Here is a 24,491-nt window from a genome sequence, read left to right on the forward strand (position 1 = left end):
TGAAAGCATCACTGCTGCTTTTGAATCCAGTTTGTCCCTGGAAACAGAGAGCTGTGTTTGCAGAGCTGCATTTAAACCTTAGACCAACTCCAGTATCACTGGATGTTGGATATAGAATAGCACAGTTAATCCACACCACTCTATGTTGTTTGTTTTAGGAGAAAATTAGAATTATTGACCTCCAAACAGCGTGGCTATCCAGAAGATTAAAGAGCTTATAGATGAACAAAACTAAGATAGACTGGAAGATGGCAGTAATTACTGGCTTGTAATTATGGTCTCAGCTGGACAAGAAGCATCTGAACTAAATCACTTTAACTGATCCCAGCTGATGTCTGTTCTCAGTGCTGCAGAAGAAGGCAAGTGTCTTCCCCACATCCTATCCAATTTGATCTGGAGAAAACATTCTCCTTGGATCTTAAGCAAAAATAATTGGTTCTGCTGAACTTATAAGTAGGAAGGCTTTCGTGCATGCAAAAGTTATACATTTTTCCTGTTCCTCTCCTCCCTACGGTTGTTGCTAATATCTGTTACTTTTGACGAAGAAAAGTACATGAAAAGAAGAACTTAAATGCTCATCTGACCTGTTCTAAGCTGCGGGAAATAATCTCATCTGGTCCACGTGAAAGTGAGTAGATGAAGTTGTGGAGCATGAGGTTTAGGATTCCTCAGCATAGAAATGCAGTTGTTTGCCAGAAGTTAAAATTGAAGTTTACTTGGAAGAAATAGAAAGGAAAGTTATGTATATCTAAAAAATATTGAAGATTCCCTTTGAACAAATCTTCCTTGTTTTGAATACTACCTTGCCTTACATGGTGTTCATTTAGCAGTGTTTTTATCTCAGCAACATTCATTTAGGACAGACATCATTTAGGACTTGGCTGTTGTATTTATCAGAATTATTTGCCAGATTTTGTTGCATGAGGGAGCTTCACAATTTAAATGCAAACTTGAGGCATGCAGAAATCCTGCTTCCTCTAGTATGTAGGTGGTGAGACCTCAGCTTCTGCCAGGGTTCTTCTGAGATTTTGGAGATGGCTTTGGAGTTCAGGCTGTGTTTGTCTTTTGCATGCATACTCCCTTTCTGAGAGAGACGTTTTGGATGCTCATATGCTGTTTAGCCTGTGGGAAGAATCATCATTAAATCTTGGCCTGTGGAATGAATAGCTCATGGAGACAAGAAGAAACGCCCCAGGTTGCCTGACTGTTACTGCCAACTTATGGTGGCCAGGGGGTAAGAACAGAGAAAGGAGGTGGAACATTTCCAACGTGACACCATGAGAGGCTGTTGCTTTAGATACAAGAGTCCTCTGAGCTTAGTTGGACATTTTGTTGGCATTTTGTTTCTGTGCTAGTGTGCTATTTAGGTCTGCTCACTTGTTTGATTTCATAGCATCAGATCCACTCAGCTTGGTTAATACCCTTAGGGCCTGTGTTTGATTTTTTTTTTTTCTGTTTTCTTTTTAGTAAAATAAGTATAGGAAATGCTTTGAAAGTTTTCAAAGAGTAGAAATGGTCACAACGAAAAAAATGAACAAGCAGCAAAAAGAATAAGAGGAACAAAAAGAAAGAAGTTATCTGTGCGAAAATGGTGAGAAAAGCATTAAAGCTAATAAGCAAGAAAAGCAGAGTGATGAAAAACGAATGAATAGATAATAAAGCACATCTGATAGTACTGCTCCATAGCGTGCCACTGTTTGCTCTAAGATTTTGCTTCATTTGCTGCTCAGTCTTCAGTGATGACACCTTCTATTCTCTAGCCAGCAGTTTAGACAGTGAAGGTTTTGGGTTAACTTTCTCACCTTGGTTCCATTTACTGATGATGCACTGGGTGACCTCTGAAGACAGAGATGATTCCTTCTCTACTGTTATTGGTAGTAACTGTGTCACTTCACAGTCTCCTTCATCACTATCCAGTTATTTTCTCTTTGCTAGATCACTTCAGCTTCTTTGGAGCTGCATGAGCTAAAAGTATTCTCGACTGAACTCTCCAGTCTGTATGTGATCAGGGCTGGCCTTGCCAGAATGGCGGGAGAAGACAACACTCTCTGCTTGTTTGTAAACGTGTTCTGAATCCTCACTGGATCCTCCTACATTGACAATCCTGAGCTTTGTCAACAAACTAATCTGTTGACTTAGACTACAGAAAAAATTCTACTTTGCAACACCCCTTTCCTCAGCAGAGCTTCTGTAAGTTTAGCTCTGCATTTGAATATCTGGTGCAGATCTGAGCTGCACAAAGGAATGGAGAAACGATGATGGAGGAATGCTGCGTTCAGCAACCTCTCCCATAAACCAGGACCCTATATTCTTAAATAGCATTCCTTATGTTTCAAAATAACATTATGGCTTTTGCATGGGAAGTAGTTTTCTTTATGATTTTAATGAACATTTAACATTATTCTGGTCATGAAACAGTATTTTAGATGTCTTGCATTCTCTTTTGGCCATTCCTCAGAAAACCAGGTCACAGAACTCTTTTCTGCCTAAATAAATCAGTACAATTATGTGTGCTGTGTAAATAAAATAATATACTTCTTCATGAATACTGCATGCAATTGTTTCTTTGATTAGAGAGGCTGCGGAGTGAAGTTTGTTGTGGTCTGCAGAAATCTCTAAAGAGATCCTGTTCTTTGGTGCTACTTAGATTCATAGATTCATAGGAAATATTAAGGTTGAAAAGGACCTCTAAGATAATCTCATCCAACTGGAGACCCATCCTCACCATGCCCACATGGTGTGCCATACTCAGATAGCTGTGTAGGTTTTTTGTTTGTTTGTTTTTTTCCTCTTCGTGGGCAGTGAAAGAAATGTAAAGAGCAGAGGTGAGCCTAGAGTGTTAGTGTCAAACCAGAGAGGTCATTACAGTTTTTTTGTGAGGCACGGACTGAACTAATAAAGCTTCCTGAAGGGAATCTACAATTATGAATGCTGCTTCTGGCGCTGAAATGATTGGCACAATTCCTTCCATTCTCATTTTAAAATTATACTCAGTTGATGACTAAATTTATAATTAGTCTGTGACAACAGTAATAGGATGGTAGCAGTGTCCAGACTCTCACTGATGTTAAGATCAACTTGGGTGTTTTGATGTGAGGCATACCGGGGCACGTTAGGGAGCTGTGGAGTGAGGAAGTAAAGCAGGAGGCAGAAAACTCATGATTGCTTACTTGCACACCTCCCTGCTTCAGGATGATGCTCCTGTGTATCTACAATACTCTTTTGTAGTTGAAGTTCATGCAGTTATGTTGGCTTCTTCCGTGTTATGGAAAATGAAATAAATTCTCCCTTCTTAAAAGCTGTTATGGCTGGCCTTCACGCTGATAGTCCTGAAAATGGTACCTTTATTTCATCCCAGTTATAAAATAGCAAAAGTCAGAAGTTTATGATTCTACTATAGCTTTCTGAATTTTATGTTTTTAAGTTGCTGAAAGCTTTCTCCCATTATTTATTTCTTCTTTCTCTCCCACCGTGGTTTTTAATAAGGATTTACTTAATTTTGACTTTCTCACAAACCTGTTTCTTGTCTCTACTTCGGATCTGGAGGAACTTTTTGTTTATTTTTCAGTTTTAATTTGGGATTTTTTTTTTTCCTTCAATATGCTACGTTTTGCTTAAAGCTTCTTGTAAAAGAATTCAACAGCTTAGCTGCATTGTAAGAAACATTTTTTGCTTTGCTTAGACCTTCCATTTCATTTGAGTAACTCTTACCCTGGAACAGACTGAACAGCTGATGTTTGCTCACTGACTCAAGGCCACCTGTGACTTTATGAGTCTTTGTCAGACCTATCATCAATTTCCAGGCTGAAGGACTGTAACTTAGTTATTTTTCCTTATTTAAAGTAATTCTATACCTTTGATCTTCCTTATTACCTTGCTCTGATCTGAAAGGGGTTTTCATTTATGCATTATGAAAGCAGAGTTAGACAGAAAATCCATTAATACTTCATGGCATGCTTATTTAGTAAGGAAGTAGGTTGTTGTAAATACTGATGACTCTGAATAAAAAAGGGAGGAAAAAAAAGAAAAAAGAAATATGAGCCTAATCCTCCACACGAGTGCAAATTATTTGAAGTGTTACTGCCAAGGTAATGAAAAATCTGTCCTGAGGAGGACCCATGCAATTTTGAAATGAAGAGTGTGAATGTTTTACTGAAAAAAAAACAACACATTTTTCTGTGATGTGTGAAGGAAGCTCAGAAAGAATTGTTACTCATCAACTTAAACAAAGTAAGAGAAAGAAGTAAATGAGAGCTCCTCCAAAAGTAATGCCTCCTATTTTTATGGTGTTGGCCCACTATGTCAGAAGTGGATGTTGGTGGTATGGAGGTGAATGTTGAACCTTCCCACAAGCACAGAATCACAGAATTGTAGGGGTTGGAAGGGACCTCCAGAGATCATCGAGTCCAACCCCCCTGCCAAAGCAGGTTCCCTACACCAGGTAGCACAGGTAGGCATCCAGGCAGGTCTTGAACATCTCCAGAGAAGGAGACTCCACCACCTCCCTGGGCAGCCTGTTCCAGTGCTCCGTCACCCTCACTGTAAAGAAGTTCTTGCGCATGTTTGTGCGGAACTTCCTATGCTGCAGTTTCCAGCCATTTCCCCTTGTCCTGTCTCCACTCACCACTGAAAAGAGTCCGGCCTCGCCATTCTGCCCCCCACACCTTAGATATTTATAGACCTGGATCAGGTCCCCTCTCAGTCTCCTTTTCTCAAGGCTGAACAGACCCAGTTCACTCAGCCTTTCCTCATAGGGGAGATGCTCCAGGCCCTTCACCATCTTCGTGGCCCTCCGCTGGACTCTTTCCAAGAGATCCTTGTCTTTTTTGTTCTGGGGAGCCCAGAACTGGACGCAGTACTCCAGATGAGGTCTTACCAGGGCAGAGTAGAGGGGGAGGATCACCTCCTTTGACCTGCTGGCCACGCTCTTTTTAATGCACCCCAGTAAGCCATTGGCCTTTTTGGCCACAAGGGCACACTGCTGGCTCATGGCCAACCTGTCGTCCACCAGGACACCCAGGTCCCTTTCCGCAGAGCTCCCCTCCAGCAGCTCATCCCCCAACCTGTACTGGTGCATGGAATTATTCCTCCCCAGATGCAAGACTCTACACTTGCTTTTGTTAAACCTCATCCGGTTTTTTTCTGCCCAGCTCTCCAGCCTATCCAGGTCTTGCTGAATGGCAACACAGCCTTCAGGCGTGTCAGCCAATCCTCCCAACTTCGTATCATCGGCAAACTTGCTGAGGGTGGCCATTATCCCCTCATCAAGGTCATTGATGAAGATGTTGAACAAGACCGGACCCAGCACAGACCCCTGAGGAACACCGCTAGTTACAGGCCTCCAACCGGACTCTGCACCACCAACAACGACCCTCTGCGCTCTGCCAGTCAGCCAGTTCTCAACCCACCTCACTGTCCACTCATCTATCCCACACTTCCTCAGCTTTGTTATAAGGACGTCATGGGGGACAGTATCAAATGCCTTGCTGAAATCAAGGTAGACTACATCCACTGCTCTCCCCCTATCCACCCAGCCAGAGACAACATCATAGAAGGCTACCAGGTTGGTCAAGCACGACCTCCCCCTTGTGAACCCGTGCTGACTACTCCTGATAACCTCCTCTTCTTCCAGTTGTCTGGAGATGACATCCAGACATCCAAACATTCCATTACATTCTGTTGCTGTGTGACATAGCAGCAGAGGGGCAGTCTGACAGAATGGCGTCTGACATGGAAGTACATACAGAGGAAAGGTGTGTCCTTAAATTCCTTCATGCAGGAATAATGGCAGTCATTAACATCTGCTGAACATTTATGGAGACCAAAGAGTGGATGTCAGCACAGTGAGGTGGTGAGTGGTGCATTTCAGTAGTGGCGACAGTGACACTGGGTCACCTCCACTGGAGCAGATTGTTGTAAGCACAGCATGCAGGCTCTTCTTCATTATTGGTGAAAATGGATAGCTAACAGCAGTGACTATACTGAAAAATAGAACTTTTATAGCTGAGAATTTGCTCTGTCAAATATAATGTTACTGTATTCTTCGTAACGTTGTAGTTTCTGTGGAAATTAACAGGAGGCTTTTCAGAGCAAGCTGTGTGTTTGTTTTTTTAATCACAGAATCACAGAAACACCGAAGTTGGAAAAGACCTACAAGATCATCCAGTCCAACCATCCACCTATCACCATCTAATGTCAGAAATTAAAATGTTGAAGTCTGTTTTTATTAACACAGTCATTTTGTAGAAAAGAGTGACTGTGGTGATACTGCATTACAGGAAGACCTAAGTTAGGGTTGTGTCCACAGTGCTGTTGCTTTTATTTTTGTGGAGGCATAGAATTTCTTTTTTTGTTTTGACTTTAATTTGAGCAAAGCCACTTTAAGGGTTGGGAAGGTGAATCTTTATTTTCCTGGATAACTGGGGAGGTCTCAGTTGACTGGAATGTGATTCCACTCATCAAGAAGGAGAATCCAGGGAATTACAGGCCTGTCATTCTGACCTCAGTAACAGGGAAGGTTACAGAGCTGATCATCGTGAATGTCATTACTTGGCACATGTAGAGCAATCAAGTGACCAGATGGAGCCAGCTTGGGTTTGTGAAGGGCAGGCCCTGCCTGACTAACCTTATCTCCTATGGCAAGATGACTGGCTTAGAAGATGATGAAAGGGTTGTGGATTTTAGTAAAGTGTTTGATGTTGTTTGCACAAAATTCTTCCTCCTGACTGCTCAAGACTTCAATAGGTTCAATAGGCTACCCAGGAAAGAGGTAGAGTTCCCATTCCTGGGGGTATTTAAGAGGTGTGAACATGGCCCTAAGGGACATGATTTGGCGATGGAACTTGGTAGCCCAAATTGATAGTTGGACTGGATAACCTTAAAGGTCTTTTCTAACCTGGATGATTCTGTGATTTGTATGTGTATGTGCATATATATATACCCATATTACTTGAGATCTGGTAAATCAAAATCCGTACTCGGAGGCAGGGAAGACTACGCAGAATAACTTAGTATTTCTGATCATCTTAACACAACTGTATTTCTCTTTTAAAAAAGAAAGAAAAAAGTAACTGCCAAAAATAAACGGCCATGAATTCAAAAACTGAAAAATGGAAGCGCGTCTGAGTGATAATGCATTTACTGGCTCATTAACTGGATGGCGAAAGAATGGTAGTTGTGTAGCTGCTGATGAGAGAATTCTCAGAATTCATTGTATATATATAATGCATGTATATTTTTCTCTCATCCTAATAAATGCATTTCACGAAAGGCTAGGAACAATGAGCAGTGTCTCCAAGGGGTACCACATTTCATATATTAGACCCTTCCTTTATCAAGCATTGAATGGGTAGATATGAAAAGAACTGGAGCATGTATAGCTTGAACCTCATACATGTTCCTTTAAAGCCAGACTTGAAGATCAGTTCAACTTTTAGGATCCAGGCATTTCACTATTTTTCAGGTAAAGATCATGATATATTGTGTGGAGTTAATCATTTTAACTTTAATGGCATTTTCCGTTATATAAGGTCTTGACAGTATTTGTGTTTGTGTATGTATAAATGTGTGTGTAAAATTTCACAAGGTAAAAAAAGGTAAATACTTGTAGTTTTCCTTCTTCCTAAATGTGAAATTTGAGAAGCAAGTCAAAGACTCTAAACTGTGTTGAGAATAATTCTTCCATATTACACTGTTGTGTTTCTGCTGTGGCTAACAAGGTCTTTTGGGTATTAGTCTGTCTAAGTTAAGTTCCTATGTAAGTGTCTTCCATTTTAGTTCTTTGAGTCCAGCTAGAATTAAGGACATCTGAATATAACGAGACCGTGTATGGAAGTCTTCTTTCCTTACAGTGTGTTTATAAAAGGCTGCACTTTTCCATGAGACTATCAGGTTAGGTTGTTCATAAATTAAAACACAGACAATATGATGAAGCATAGTTCATTCTGAAAGCCTAATTATAGGGAGAGGCAGAATGGTCTTTAACACAAAACAGTGTCTGCATGGATTAAAGGTATTGATACTTATTTTCCCTATATTGGCATTCATACTATTTTGGGTTGAGGGGTGAAAGATAAAGGATAGCAAAGGTAAGGGACAGTACTAAGCCCTAATGTAAAAAAATAATTCTTATAAAAAAAAAAAAACAGATATTTTTAATTGGTCCTCCACAAGCTGATAATTCTCCTGCACACATACATTTACATAATTATGCTTTAGTTAGTTTGAAAAGAGAACAGCAAATATGATTAATATTCTATTTTGGCAGCCAGATTTACCTGTTCCACTGCTTTGGTTTGCTTTGTTTTTTCCTTTTCCTTGTAGTGTTAAAGAGAATCAAATTAAAAGACATTCAGCAGAAGCTTTTGTAAGAAGTTTGCTGACCTAGATAAAATAAACAAATCCAAAGCTGCATTCAGTTACATAACTATATTCAACTTAATGTTTTCTAAGAATAGAGCAGTGATAAGAGTTAATCAGTGCCAAGGTGCAGTTCTTTGTTATTCAGAAGAGCTGACCCGTATCTCTGACTTTGATACTCTTGCAGTATCATTTTTGAAGTGTCATTTTTCTGCTCAGTTCCTCCACTTCTTACATCTCATTGGCGGATGCTGATTTTAATATTTGTCTTTATATAGTTTGACCTTAGACATGCTATATAATGTTTTTTCAATGTGCTGTATTTGTGTGAAAATACAGGTTTTGAGAAAGAAGTCAGATCTGGAAGGGGAAAAGAAAGCCTTAAATTTAGCCATACTCTTGTATACTGATGTATAATGGATTTAATGAATATCATGAAATAGTGTGTCATTTTAAAGTACTTTCGTATAGTTAATATAAGTCATCCTGTTTTCTTAAAGTCTTCTAAAAATCGATGCAACTTAACGGGTTTCTTTGTTGTGGTTTTGTCTATTGTCTCCTTCTGCACTATGAGGAATTTAGTTAATTTTCACCTGGAATAGGAGATGCATTTTATCATCAGTATGAGCCTGGAAATCATTGTAACTTTTATTTTATCTAGGGCCAGAAAATTGCCTCAGTGAGCTGATCAGACAGAAGCAGAAGTTACTGTAACAATTAAAATCCTCCAAGAGAAGCTGTGAGGTTCACCTGGTCCAATGTATGATGGTCTTATATAGCTTAACTGAATCAAGCTTTCATTTTCTCTATAGCAATGTCTCTTTCCTCTGAATATTGGCCTACTGTGGACCCTTGATAGTTCTTGTGAGCCACCATAGATCTTTGTTACCATGCATCTAGTTTAAAAGACTGTAAGATTGGCTGCCCAGGCTGTCTTTTGAGCATCTTAACTTTGCAAGACCACCATTATAAATGGTTTAAGAGAAACATAATGGTTAGTAGTTTTTTTGCCACAGCTGTGAAAGCAAGCAGCTCCCACAGAAAATACCTTGAAAGCCAGTTTTTCTCTGTTAGTGGCACAAAGTGACTTGCAGTCACTGATCAGGACAGAACTGGGTCTTGGAACACCTATGAGAGGCTCAGTCTTCTCTGACATGCTAGATACATCTCAGTAGATTTAATTTTGAGATAAGAAGCTTTACTTCCTTTTCAAGGCAAGGCATAGGCTCCGGTTGGTTGGGACCATTCCATGAGATGCATGAAAACTCAAGAAGGAGGAAGAGGTTGGCAGAAGGAGAAAGGATGAGGGGAGTCTCGAGCTGCTGGCTGCCAAATATGATTGAGGTGTAAATAGGATATTTTAACGTAAAGGAACTAGGACCAGATTTTAAAGGTATTTGTGGGCCCGAGGATTCACTTGTGAAGATTGTATTATGCTTTTATTTCCATAATAAAAGGAAATTTATTGCTAGGTAGTGAGGTGTCTTGCAAATTCATTTCCCATTTGCCTTGCAATGAGTTGTGAGGTTTCAGGAGCTAGTGTTTTTGGAGTGGGACGTCATTGCTGTAGGTAATGGTGCTGTGTGGGCCTTTTGATCTGCTGGGGCTTTGAATACAAAGCTACATAAAAATGATGGATAACTAGAGGAAAAAGAGTAGGGAATAATCTAGGGCAGCATCCTTTGAATGTTGCTCAGATCAATATTATATTCCTAACCTGACAATTCTTATAAAGGTTGCTGGCTTTCTCCCTCCACAAAGTAAGTGAGATGGTGATTGCTTTTGACAACCTTTGAGACAGCACAAAGAGAAGAAAATAAAAATCTATTTCTACTCTTATGTCATGGAGCTTCTAAAGAGCCTTTCTGTATCTACATTGGCACCATTATACCCTTGCTTTAAAATCCAAATTGATTTGTTTTCCTTAACATAGAGCAAGCTTGATTCTATCTCATGAGCTGATTTTCCTGTCACAAATACGGAGATGTTTGCTGTGATCTAGGTCATGCTGACCTTAATTAACAACCGATTCACCGTGTGTCAGGTAACATCATAGACTGTTTCAGAGCCCTCTGCTGCAGTAGTACTTGAAAAAACTGGCAACAGTGCACAGCATAGGCAAGCTAAAACACATAACATTAATTTGTTTCCAAAATATTTTTATTTGAATGTGATCTAAATTTCCTTGTTTATGAAAACATTTCCTATGATATGATTGAAGCTCCTGTAACTACCATAAACAGACTCGATTAGAGACAAATGTGGAATATTTAATTTATTTTTAACAGTAATAGCAGACGTATCTAGACTATAATGCTGTATATGAAACTTAGTCATTTGCCATCTACTCTCCCTTTTGTGTATTTTTCTCTACAGTTCATGTATTATTATTTATTGTATAGTCTCTAATTTTTCCTTGCTAGGGAATCCACTCTGCTGTAGGATCTAGGCAGACTGCCTGGAGATTATATGAGAAAAGTGGGTAGTCATTCCTCTGCTACAGCACGGGGGGGGAATACAGTCCCTGGGTACCATAGTCTCTAGCTATTGTACATCTGTACCTGACACATGATGAAGAGCAAGATAGTTGGCAGCTGTGCAGTTGGGTTTTTTTTCCAGCTTTCCCTGTCATGACTGTAAGGTCACTGAATTTCATTGGGGAAGAAAGGGGACCTGTGGAATAGAGAGGTTGGTTGATGGAAAGCAGCATATGATACACTAATATAATATTTGAAATATCCAGCTATTAAAACATGCTATCAGATGTTAATAACATACAAATAATTTGATTATGTTAAATGAACCATTAGTTTGGGAGACATTTGGGTTTAGAGCTTTATCTGCATTTTCTTAAAAGTGTCTGTGACAGTGTTTTTGCTTCTATTACCACCTTAATCAGCATCATGTTTCAGCCTGAACATTGTCTGGTCCTACAACAAGATCTTCAAAGAAGTTCATTCATTCAATGTTTCTTCAGAGTATGAATAATACAGAAGCTACAATTATGAATAAAATCATTTCTGTACTTTAAAATTTCTTACATTTTCTTCTGCCGTAAGGTAATTTCTCTGTAATTATAACTTGTTAAAAGCTTATAAATCTGCATTTGCACTAATTTTTGTATTCCATTTCTACTTCAGTCCTTAATTAACTATTTGATACTAGCCTTTAGCCATTGTTGGAGACTAAGTTGTTTTTTTTTTTTGCATCCATAATAGAAATTTTTAATGAACTTTCTCTAGTATGGTTTATATTTAGTTGATTTTTAATGATATAAAATGATGATATGCTGTATTTTGAGGGTTTTTTTTTTTCTTTTGTAAAAAATGTATGTATTTTTATTTGAATTACCCACTGGTAGTTGTTTGGATTTATCCATTAAGCATTTTCAAGCTGACAAATAAGCATGTTACTTATTATGAGCTCTGGATTGAATATTAAATTAATGGTGGAGGATTGGTGGAGGATCATTTAAATAACAGTTTAATACTGCCTGCAGTGTAAAATAGCAGGCAAAGTATGCAAAGCAATTGTGGAAAAATAGTCTGCTGAAGAAAAATTCATTAAACCAGCTAGATCCTTTTTGAGATGCATTTAGAATCAATTTTAATTTGCTTTTAAAATGTATTCATTGAATGTATTAGAGAGCTGTTCTAACACCGTTTTTATTTCTTACTAGTTTAATTCATACCGAGTTCTTTGTATGATTCTTTGTGTATTTTAGCATTAAAAAAAACCACAACAGTTTTATCTCAATTAATTTAGTCATTTGTTGAACACAGCAATTGCTAGGAATGTTAAAGAAGTGCTAGTAAAACTTAGAGTATTTTAAATGCATGAAAGACTGTTTTTAGTATCTGAAAAAGGCAGTATTTGCTTCCTCTTCTGATGTGTAATAGTTGTGTATCCATCACAAACACCAAATAGTGCCACTTGCCTGCATACATTCTGTGGTTAAAACTGTTCTTGGAATCCAGCTAGTAGCTACTAGCCCTCTCTAAAACATGGCTGACATCCCTTTCTTTCTACTTGCCCAACTCCTAGCAATTCCAAAATGAGAGGTTGCATCTTTGTATTTTATAAAATTTGGTCAGTTATTCTCCCCTAAGTTTTTCCAAAGGGCTTAGGGTTAATAAAAATGTCAGCTTCCCCAACATCACATTTCAAGGAGTATAGTTGTTTCATTAATATTTTCTAGATGTTTTGACTGTTTACTATTGCTGCAGTAATCCCTGTATTTTCTGTTCTCTATCCAGGATATGTCAGTCTTTGAAAATTTCCCCAAACAGTGTCCTTTTTCCACACTGAAAAGTATTCCTCACGGCTCTTTTCTTTATTCCATTTTTTTTTTTTGTCTACCCCATTTAAGAGGAGTGTACCACCATTGTGTGTCGTATTGAAGGTGTGCTCTTGCTGTCCTTTTGTACAGTGGTCTGGCTGCTTGACTGCTACCAACTACATTGAGCACATCCAAGTTTGGATTGTTCCTGGTATGGCAGTAGAGTGATTCAGGCTAAGCTATTCTCATTCTTCTCTTGAATCTTCTATAGAAGAGTGTTGTATGTCTCTCGCTGTTTTACCTCATAACAGAAGTGAGTGACTGAGCTACAGCCATATCTGCATCCCAGATAAGACATCATATATCCCAACATGTTCTCTGTGACATTCCAAAAGACACATGAGAGGAGAACTAAGAGGTGTGATAACAGGATTGAGAATTGCTTGCACTGGAGCAAGTGACGCAGCACAAGAAGGATTATCTTTAATGCTGGGTGTGATAAGTGATTACTCTTTTGCTGTTTATTTTTGTGTCCTTGATTGAAGAAACAGGTTTTGTAAGGCATTGACCTCTGAGTTTTGGTCTTGCAGCTTTGTGTTCAGCTATTAAACATACAGAGGATATAAGGGATATCAAGTGTATAGGAGATAAGTAATGCAATGTTTCGTAGCAGTGTCTCTCAGTTATCACTCAGGCTCATTAGTTGCTGGCTGTGCAACTAACCTGTAGTTTCTGTCTTTACATATGTAGCAAAGCAGCTTAATGTTTGCTAAAATGTTTTGTCTGGGCTTCTACCAAACTGATGAAGTAATGCTTTTTAATCAGAATGTTTTGATTAAGGTAAAACAACCATCATTCATAAATGAGAATTTTATATGTAATTTGCTTCTTAGAATTTGGGGTTTTATTCACAGTAGTATTAACTGTTCTTTCATTAAGTATGCGTAAGATGAAGTAGGCTTTTTTTTTTTTTTTCAAACTTGTTTTTAGAAACTAAATGTACATTTATAATGGCTAATATAATGATAAAGAAACGTTATTGTTTGCAACTGTGGCTGAAGTTAATGACATTTACATGGAAATAACTGAAATAATAGTTCAGTTGGAAAGGACCTCCTTCAGGTTTAACTGCTGCATCTCTTCAGGGCTGACCAAAAATTGAAGCATGTCATTGAGGTTGTTTCCAATTGTCTCTTGAGCACTGACAGACATGGAGCATCAACCACCTCTGTAGGAAACCTGTTCCAGTGTTTGACCACTCTCATAGTACAGAAATTTTTCCTAACACCCAGCCTGACCCTCCTCAGGCACAGATTTGTACCATTCCCACCCTGCCATCTACTCAAAGAAGTAGAGCCCAACACTTCCCTCTGCTTCCCCTCCTCAGGGTGCTGCAGAGAGCAATTTCTTTGCTATTTGAATTCACAGAGATAGACTGTATTTTCATGTGCTTCTTAACACTTTATCAATAGTGCTCCAACAGTATTCCAGTAAAATTTATAACAAAGTTTTAAATTAATAGATATAGCAACAACATGACTGTAATCATCTGGAAATTGTAATATTTTCTTTATATGCTGGTAACTTTTTTTCGTATGTAGGGGGGCCTGTCAGTTTTTGCAAAGTGTCATGATGGATGTCAGTAATAATCACACAGTTTGTCTCCTGTAAAATACTTAGAAAAGTAGTACACAAACTGTAAATGAACCTGTAATAAATGCATTAAATGCAAAACCTACATGGTAGGGCAGTGCTGCAGGTAATCATGAACAAGGTCACCCTGGAAATGACATTGCCACCAAATTTTGTGTATTTTCATGTTCACAATATTAAAGCCATTTGATTTCTAAAACTCATTCCTTGGAAGGGAAGACTTTGCCATGTTCACTGTAATTTCATTTTCACAGCATGTATTCATAATATAAAATCTGTTTTTTATATAGTATGTAGAATTTGCAGATTCATTTCTAAAGCAAAACCTCTAGATAGTATTTTTGATCCCAAGAAAGAAGAAATTAAAATATGAGCAATGAAAGTATTTGAAAATTTGTTGAAAAATGATGATATGGAAATCTGATTTTTTTTTTCCTTCAATTATTATATGAACTACATATATAAGCTACTAAGATTGAATTACAATTAACATTTGTGTTGGATACTCAGTAGCTTAGCTACAAAATCCTTACAGGTCTATTTCAATTTACCTGTTGCTGTGGCAATTTTTACTGCTAGTGAAAGTCATTCTGTTTATTACCATGTAATCAGACTTGCATTATCAGCAATTTTGGAATCTGTTTACCCCGCTGAAGTTTGTCTGCCAAAATGAAAACATTTAGTCCATACAAAAATATTTTAAAAGATGTTGCAGAATGCTTTTGTATGCAAATACGCAGTTGAGAAGAGAGTTTGAAGAGCGTTTAGATGAAAGTTATATATATATATATTATATATATATATATATATATATATAAAATATTTTGAAAGAAGGGAGGTCTTCAATTGAAGATTTGAAGTTGTTTGAAGGCATCAGCAAATGTGAATGAGGTTGATTTAATTGATAGCTCTACTTGGATTTCCAAGACGTTTGAAAATCCTTTGCCCAAGTATTTTCAGGCAACTGAACAGCCAGGAGGAAAGATCTATGCTTGTATAATTACTTCTTTAAAAAACATGAAACAGAAGATAAGGATGAATGGTAGGTTCATACATTTAAACAATCAAATAAATGTGGAAGCATGGAATTTGTTTCTTTGCTGGGCAATACCTGCATTTGTTTAATGATTGCTCCCAGCTATTTTAACAGTAGCAGCCTGTTCTTTATAATGCTGTGTGGTATTTTAGGCATCTGTAATGTGTAACCACATGCTGCTCTGCAGGGGTTGTTGTTAGTACTGCTGTGAAAGTGAGATACTGTGTTGATTTTTCAGATGTTAGTCAGAATGTATCCCACCATGTAATTTAGAGAATACTTTCGTTCAGGATATCCAATGTACTTCATATAAGCACTCTGAAAGAGAAAATCTGACGTGACTAATGACATCTCTGCAGGTCTGAGACATGACGTAGAGAAAATAGTATCTTTCGTGTGAAGATAAATACAAATGGAATGAATTGGAAGCAGCAGCATGAAGACTTTTCAGTGTCTACTTCATAATATAAACCAATTATTAAGTTTTTAATCCATTTCTGTAGCTCATCTCTTTCCTCAGTTTTACCTATATATTATCATGTATATTCTTTTGCATATTATTCTTCCTGAAGTACATAGGCAAATCCCACTGTTTCCCAACACAGGCTGCAAATGAAGTTGACAAAGATTGCCTTAGTCATAAGACAAGCACAGCAAATACTTGAAGACTGAATGTTATAAAAATCTTATCCAGTTCATTAGGAATAGTGAGAGAGGAAGAAAATTGCCTAAAACACTAGTCTCATGAATCATAATTTCACTTAGAGATCATATAAAATACTATTCTAAATGTCTAATTACTGTTGTCTGTTTGTAAGTTTAAATCAAATATATGAATTGCCAGCATTTTGCGAACAGAAGGATATTGCAGGTTGTTCATGTAACACTAATCTCCACTGATTTTAATTTCATTATATATTGATAACTGGAAATATGTGGCATATACTTTGTAGCATACACATAACTATTTTTTCTCTCTCTTTTTTTTTTCCCCCCTAATCTTGAGTACAGAAACTAGATGGTTTTAATTTCAGGAAGAGTTGAACTTTTGCATTTTTATTTTTTAATTTTGTCAGTAACAACTGACTATTAAGTTTTTAGGTACTTGAAAAGAAAATAACTCAAGAATCCCAAAGTGATATAAAGTCCTGAATTCACAGAATTAGTTTATTCCATCAGCTACTAAATCTTCTTACCTCTGTGACATGCTTAATTAAATAACTTTCTATCATTCTTAACATGTTAATGATATGTGAATAACTTTTCAATTAAAATTTAATTATGTAGCATGCATTTTGATTTTTAAGGAAATAATAACGATAATAATAAGTCTTCAGTCCTCTACCGAACAGTTTATTGCCTCATACTGACTTCGATCATTTGCTATTTTAGAACCAGAAATGGCTGTTAACATACTACAGTTCTGTCTTTGTGCATTTAAAAATAAGAAAGGTGAACAAAAGCTCTAGAAATTAGGGTAGTCCAAACAAAAAGAAGATGGAAGAAGCCTTGTAATGAGTTGTAGTGAGTATGTTGTCTAATTTAATACATTATTTTTAGCACCATTTGTTACAGAAATGAAGCTGAAGTGATTATCAGCTCATTTTTCTGTTAGTCTATCCTTCTTCTGACAGCTTTTGAAACTTCTGAATCATTTCTGCAAGACTGACCAGAATGGAAGGTGTTGAGAGTTGTTTAATATAGAAGTTTCATAAAGGCTAATAGATAGTACAGGAAGGCGATTATGATAATAGTCCTGTTGTGGGATAGGGAGGAGAAATCTTTTGTTGCACATTTAACTTGGCAGCTGGTCCTGTAAGGGCAGATACACATATGACAATTTTCAGTCTTTTACTAAGTAGTGAAGGAGATGAATTTCTTGGAGAAGACCGAGGCTGTTTAAAAGTCAGACATGGATCTCTGTCTTTTTAGGATAACACTTAAGATTTTATTCCAGATGAAAATAGCATAAATTTGTTCACAGATTCTGGTTTCAAAATGTTTAGTTTTACCTAACATCATCAGAATAGGTTTGTGGATTTCTTCTTTTTTCTCCAATCAGTCACATGTTTAAATGTGTTCAAGCAGTTTTAGTCATAAAAAAATAAAATGAACCATGAGGCACATGGAAACACAAAATAACTTTCCTCCTTGAGGCAAAAAGGGGAGTGCAGTGGCTGACTTTCTTCTGAGCGAAGAAAATGAGTTTCCTTTTGGCAAAAAATATTTTAATATTTTAAAAGTATGAGGTCATTAATCAGTCAACTATATTGATTGTGTATTACAGCGAAGTGTTCTAAAGGAACCATAACTCTGATTCTTTGTGTATTATTTTTTTGTTTGTTTGTTTTGATTTGGGAATTTACAGTTTATGATCTGTTTTCATACACACTGGCATACAGATAAGCTCTCTATATGTGCAGAACTGAACAAAATAAGTCTAGTCATTCCACAAAGCAGCCTGGAGCAATGAGAAACCTCAGTTCTATAATAATGATAAAAAGAAAAACACATCAAATAACACAGATACTACAGAAAAGGAATATCCTGCTGATGTCCACAATGCTCTGATTGCAGCAGCTAAGAAGCAAATTACACAAACAAATTAGACAGTATCATGTAGTCACAAGTTTGTTACTTCCTATCTTGTAAAAGGTCTTTGTGCGCATCCACAAAGGGGCCTTTTAATATTTTTTTGGAAGCAGTTAAAAAATATATAGAATTTTGCTGGTATTTGGAATAAAATGTAATGTGTTGTTTTTTTTTTTTTTTTTACTCCCTAGTTTCAAGTAAATCTTAGCTTTTTGTTCTTAGCTTTTTTTTCTAATGAGCTGTTTCTTGCAAAATTGCAATTTGTTTTTACTGTTGTTGATCCTCCTGTAAAAAGCACTTGAGTTTCTGCTTGATACAGACAAAGGATCTTAGGATACTGAAGCTTCCTGGTTCTTCAGTTCATTCATTGCATGTTTTTACTGTGGTTTTCATGAGCATTTGAGGATTCAAATACCTCAGTGTATTAAAACATGTCACTGTCGTTAAAGAATTGATTTTCACTTCCCAGATTTTCCTGAGCCAAAATATTATGTGCAATAGATGGAGAATCTTTTGATACATTTACTAAATTAATGGTATTTGTCATTGTGTGTGGTGGCCATGCAAATTAAGAACTCTGTGGCTAAACATATCCTTTCTAAGTGCTGCTTATGGAGCAGATTGAGGGAAATCACGTGGCGTGTGCAGGACAGCCGGGGCATCAGGCCTAGCCAGCATGGGTTCACGAAGGGCAGGTCCTGCTAGACCAACCTGATCACCTTCTGTGTTCTAGGGACCTGTCTGGTAGACGAGGGAAAGGCTGTTGACATAGTCTACCTAGACTTCAGCAAAGCCTTTGACATTGTCTCCCACAGTATTCTCCTGCAGAAGCTGGCAGCCCATGGCTTGAACAGGTACAGTCTTGGCTGGATGAGGAGCCGGCTGGAAGGCTGGGCCCAGAGAGTGGTGGTGAATGGAGTGAAATCCAGCTGTAGACTGGTCACAAGTGGTGTTCCCCAGGGGTCGGGGCTGGGGCCTGTCCTCTTCAATATCTTTATTGATGACCTCGATGAGGGCATCGAGTGCACCCTCAGTAAATTCGCAGATGACACCAAGTTGGCTGGAAGCGTGGATCTGCCTGGGGGTAGCAAGGCCCTACAGAGGGATCTGGACAGGCTGGATGTCTGGGCTGAAACACATGGGATGAATTTCAACAAGGCCAAATGCGGCTCCTGCACTTTGGCTGCAACAACCCCAGGCGACGCTACAGGCTTGGGGCAGAGTGGCTGGAAGACTGTGTAGAGGAAATAGACCTGGGGGTATTGATTGATGCTCGGCTGAACATGAGCCAACAGTGTGCCCAGGTGGCCAAGAAGGCCAATGGCATCCTGGCTTGCATCAGAAACAGCGTTGCAAGCAGGAGCAGAGAGGTGATTGTTCCCCTATATTCAGCACTGGTGAGGCCGCACCTCGAGTACTGTGTCCAGTTTTGGGCCCCTCACTGCAAGAAAGATATTGAGGCCCTGGAACGTGTTCAAAGGAGGGCAACAAAGCTGGTGAGGGGTCTGGAGCACAGGCCATATGAGGAGAGGCTGAAGGAGCTGGGAATGTTCAGCCTGGAGAAGAGGAGGCTCAGGGGAGACCTCATTGCTCTCTATAACTTCCTGAAGGGAGGTTGTAGTGAGCTGGGGGTCGGCATCTTCTTTCATGTAACTGGTGATTGGCTTCAAGCTGCACCAAGGGAGATTTAGGCTGGATGTTAGGAAATACTGCTTTTCAGAAAGGGTGGTCAGGCACTGGAATGGGCTGCCCAGGGAGGTGGTGGAGTCACCGACCCTGGAGGTGTTCAAGGAGTGTTTGGATTTTGTGTTGAGGGACATGGTTTAGTGAGAACTATTGGTGATAGGTGGATGGTCGGACTGGATCATCTTGTAGATCTTTTCCAACCTTGGTGTTTCTGTGATTGTGTGATTCTGCTTTTCAGTTTCTTGTAACTGTGAAGAGTATACTTTCTGGCTGAATTTTGCCTGAATCTAAAACCTTAAATAAACCAAGCAAACAGACTTGTTTCCTAACTTGTTTTGTCACACAGTCCATCAAAAAAAGATCCAATGGGGAGAGAGACAATTTGTCTTTGCAGAGCCAGAGAACTTGCACCTTGACAGTGATACAATAATTCTTTGTCTCCCATTAATTTCCATGCAGACATTATAAATTATACCCTCTCTTGCCCATTCCTCAGCTTTCATTTAAATCTTTACTCCTTATATACCATAGTACTTACTTGTATACACATGCATTTGTAGGCAGCTTTTATCAGTCGAAATAGGAGATTGTGCTATTACAGTGTAATCTATATAACAGACTGCATTTTGTAAACAACTCAGTTAACTTTACAACTCTCTTGAGAAATTAGTCATAGCTACTTTACTTTGTCTTCATTTGCTTTTAAATATAATCTATTTTGTTAGTTAAGCACTAGACATCAGACCATTTTATATTCACTGATATTGAGAAACATATCTGCTTGAATGTAAAAATACAATTCAGAAAGTGCCCTGTTGCCTGTAAGCATGTGTAGTTTTAGCATACCAAAGAAGAGAGAGATCAGGAATGGTAGATCAGGCATCCTTGAGTGACTAGAGGTGCAGGCTGGCACTTGGAGTATATGAAGACGCTTCTTGGTGGTACCTAGTCGGTCTTTTCTTTGTTTTTTTTTTTGTTTTTTGTTTTTTTTTTTTTTAAATTTATATTTAAATCAACTTCAATAGACATTGTATTTAGGCATTAAGTACAAAGCGCCACAGTGTATACAGTCAGTAGATACATTTAAAGGGATCCATGTAGCCCAAGAGGTGGACTTGCCTCTCCACTGTATGTTCAGAGATGGTAGGACTGCTGTGTGACTCAGTATTTCCATCTAGAAAATGGAGTACAAGCTTTCTATAGTTCATGGATATTACTGGGGGGTGTTTTGTTTATTGCTTTCATTCCTAAAATGTCTGTTTCTAAAGATGAAATAGGTTCATGTTTTAGAAGTCATTCAGTACTGTTTCTGCTGTTGTGTTACAATGTTTTCTGTAGCTCAGTCTTACTGTGCTTACTGTGCTTGACAGGATCCTTAACCATGTTGTGTAGGCTATTTGGGTGCCTTTTAATTCTTTTGTAAAGGTTTTTGATGATAATTTTACATGCACAGTTGTTGAGAGTTCTCATAGCAAAATGCAGAGTTTCTTGCCAGAAGGGTCACAGCACTTCTCTTTCAATGTGAATCTGCTGGAGGAAGGGAGGGATATATAGGAAGAGAACAGGATTTTTAGAGTTCTAGCTCAGAGAAATGTCAAAGCTGCTTTTATTTAGGAATTCATTCTAAGTGCTTTTATCCAGGAATGATTCCGAGCATGGAACCTTCTTCTCAGAGCAGACACCTGACAGAACAACAGGAGGAATATTTCATATGCTTGCACACTGATTGGAATACTTGGCTAGGAAGCAGCAACCTTAGTACAGTTTTCATTGGTCCAAAAAACGTTGAACTTGTGTCTTCCAGGAAAATGCATGTGAGACTTTACTGCAAACCTCAGATGGTGCTCATCTCCAGCTTGTATGTTGAAACTGGGCTGCTGCTCAGGGAAAAAAAAGAAAAAGAAAGTAAGATTTAAGAGAAGGGAGGCACTCAGCAAGTATTTTTATTTTCCATTAAGCCTTTTATATCTACTTTATGTTTCACTCAATAACTTACTGGCAGAAACAGAAACATATGCTCAAGCAACACAGACAAATTATCTGTTGCTCTGAGCAAAAGACCATTTCACCCATTTTTTGTAAGTTTTCTCTGTTAATGCCTTAGTGGTACATTTCTGAATGAATTCTGCCTAGCCACAAGAATTGAGGTTGTTCTCAACACCTTTTCTATTATATATTCCCTTACAAACTTATGTGTTACATCTCCACTGTGTATGGCAAGAGGCTTTGAACAGCCTAATTCAGGTACTGCAAGCATGCACATAGCTTTATGTGGGCTGTATTACCCCATTGAGAATCTGAAAAGCCTGGTTAATTAGCTTCCTTGCTTGTCACTCACTTGTTTCCATCTATTTTCTCACTTCATCTGGTTCAGTTATAAAACTGTAATCTGTTTTTCTATGGCTGCAAAGATGATACTCATAATTTACTCCTCCATCTAGCTATCTCAGTGTATTTTTTTTTAGTTTTGGTTGGTTATATTCCTGCAGTTTTGCATTGAATAGTCTGTAGCTTTATGAGTCTGGATAGTACATTTGGTAAGTGCATGTGCAGCTTTTGAACACAGGTCTGTACATACGGATTTGTAATGCTGCACCTGGAGTACTTTGTCCCATTCTTATCCCCCCAGAATGAGAAAGAATTAGGCATTCTAGAAACAGCCCAATGGAGAGATACCAAAATAGGGACTGAAGCAGCTCTTCTTATGAGACAGTGAGAGAGCTGGGGACTGTTCAGCCTGGAGTAGAGGATTGGGAGGGTTGTATCAGTGGGTGTGAATACCTGCAAGGGAGGTGCAAAGAGGACAGAGCAAGGCTCTTTTCAGCGGTGCCCCGTGATGGAACATGAAGCAGGGTGCACAAACTGGAACACTGGAGGTTCTGCCTAAAGATTAGGTAGCACTGCTGTACCATGTGAGTGTGTGAGTGATGGAGCACTGGCACAGACTGCCCAGAGAGGCTGTGACTGTAACTGCCAGTTTGCATGCATTACCCCTCCACTGTAACCTCTCACATAAATTTTTGTTCACTAATCTACATCTGTTGAGAGTGCTGTGACATATCAAACATAAAAACAGTTTTGAGTTCAAATTTTCTTCTTTGCACTGTCATCTCTTTGTCATCCAATTCAAAATAAGTTTCATTTAAACTACTTTTATCTCACTTTAAAGAAAACTTATTTTTCATATTCATGTGTTGTTGTGCACTCTGCTGTAAGTTTAAGTGTAAACTTTATAAATTTAGTGTTGTGTTTTTGAGGCAAATGCAGCAGCTAAAAGTATATTCTGGAAGAAAGATATCATGTCTCACTATGAAAATCCTCAGGAAGGTTGATGTTCATAGCTAATGCTTATGGTGGTTCAGGGTGACATAAAATGCAGGCCAGGTTGTTGATGTTTGTATAATCAAGATGTTATAATCACAATATAATTGTATAATCAATAGATATCAAGGTGTTATAATCACAATATAATCAAGAGAATTAGGCAAAGTAAACAACAATCACAAAAGAGAATAAGTGGAAGAGCTTACACTTCAGCTGAGCTCACCAGAAGACACCAAGAGAGGTGATCTCCAGAAGAGATCCTTCCCCTCTGGCAGTCAGCTCTTCAATAGGTCTAGGAGGGGTGGAGCCTGGCTCCACCCCTTCCGGCAGCACAGGTGAATTGCCTTCACCTGTGCTCCTCTGGCTGACTCATGGCTCGCCTCAGGTAATTAATCAGAGGTTCAGGCCGTGACTCAGCAGTTCCCATACAATGTTGTATTTTTACTCCTTAATCCTACAGCACTGCAAAAGACAATGTCTTGCCAAAAGAGGATGGCAGTCACTTGGCTGCTGCTGGTGTTTCTAGGAGCCATAGCTGTCACTTTTCAGTAGTAGATCCCACCTAATTGGTGTTCAGCAGTGGATGTAGAACATGAACTGAATTTATTTTTTTGTTAAATGTCTATCTCACAGAATAAGCAAACATTTGTTATGTTCTTGTATCATACTCAGTGAAAACGGTGTAATTGCTTAGCCACTGGATGTGAAGGCTTTGTAAAAGGTGAACTCTTGCTAGAAATAAGACAAAAGCAAAACACATAACTGCAGCAATCTTTCACTTCAGATTAGGACTATATTCTGCTAATTTATTTGAATAAATTCCCTGAAGCTATTTATTTTTTTTTTAACCTCCCTAGATATTGGCTAATGTAATCATTTTCATCTGTGGAAACTTGGCTGGAGCATACCACAAACACCTGATGGAGCTGGCACTGCAGCAGACATATCAGGACACATGCAACTGCATCAAATCCCGGATCAAGTTAGAATTTGAGAAGCGGCAACAGGTAAGATTACACCCATGTTTGATCTGTTCTGCTGTTTTTGTGCTATCTCCTGTTCAGTGCTCTGTGATGTGGCTTGCCAATGGAAGAATGCTTACTGAAAGTTACTTCATGAAATACACAAAATCTTTTGAACAAAGTTGTGTGCAATTTGCATCTAAGAAGGCATTATAATTATTTGTGTTGTTAAGTATATGAAAATATTTTGTATAAGGAATGTTGAAAATGCTTTATAGATTCTGTTTTATATGTCTTTTTTTTTTTTTTTTCTTTGATGAGCAGTGTTATGAATATAAAGGCTTTGGGAATCGTTAATTCTTCATGCCCAAGACCAGTATGGTAAAATCATCGCCAGAAGATATTACTGCACTGTTTTTGAGACTACAATACTGATGAATCATGTGATATAGTTCCAGGGGTCAGGTGTGTTAAGAGGAGCTAGGGGAATTGCATAATGAGACTATCTGTCATTTACTGTAGCAGCTGAATAAAAGGCTTCTCTGATTGCTTTATATAGTTCTTTGTCTCTTTGCAGGTTCTTTACTGTGCCTATCATCCT

At 38.2% G+C, this 24,491-nt stretch overlaps 1 protein-coding gene across 1 annotated transcript in view; it reads left to right on the plus strand.

The window, feature by feature from the left end:
* Positions 1-24,491, plus strand: part of ADCY2 (adenylate cyclase 2) — a gene marked incomplete at both ends in the record, with an annotated part of 203,697 nt that overhangs the window by 72,049 nt on the left and 107,157 nt on the right. Inside the window, one exon of the mRNA XM_079533799.1 lies at positions 23,786-23,935. Within this exon, the coding sequence (XP_079389925.1) occupies positions 23,786-23,935 (150 nt within the window). The remainder of the gene's footprint in view (positions 1-23,785; positions 23,936-24,491) is intronic.

This window comes from Tetrao urogallus (genome assembly GCF_951394365.1).
Source record: "Tetrao urogallus genome assembly, chromosome: 3".
NCBI lineage: Eukaryota > Metazoa > Chordata > Aves > Galliformes > Phasianidae > Tetrao > Tetrao urogallus.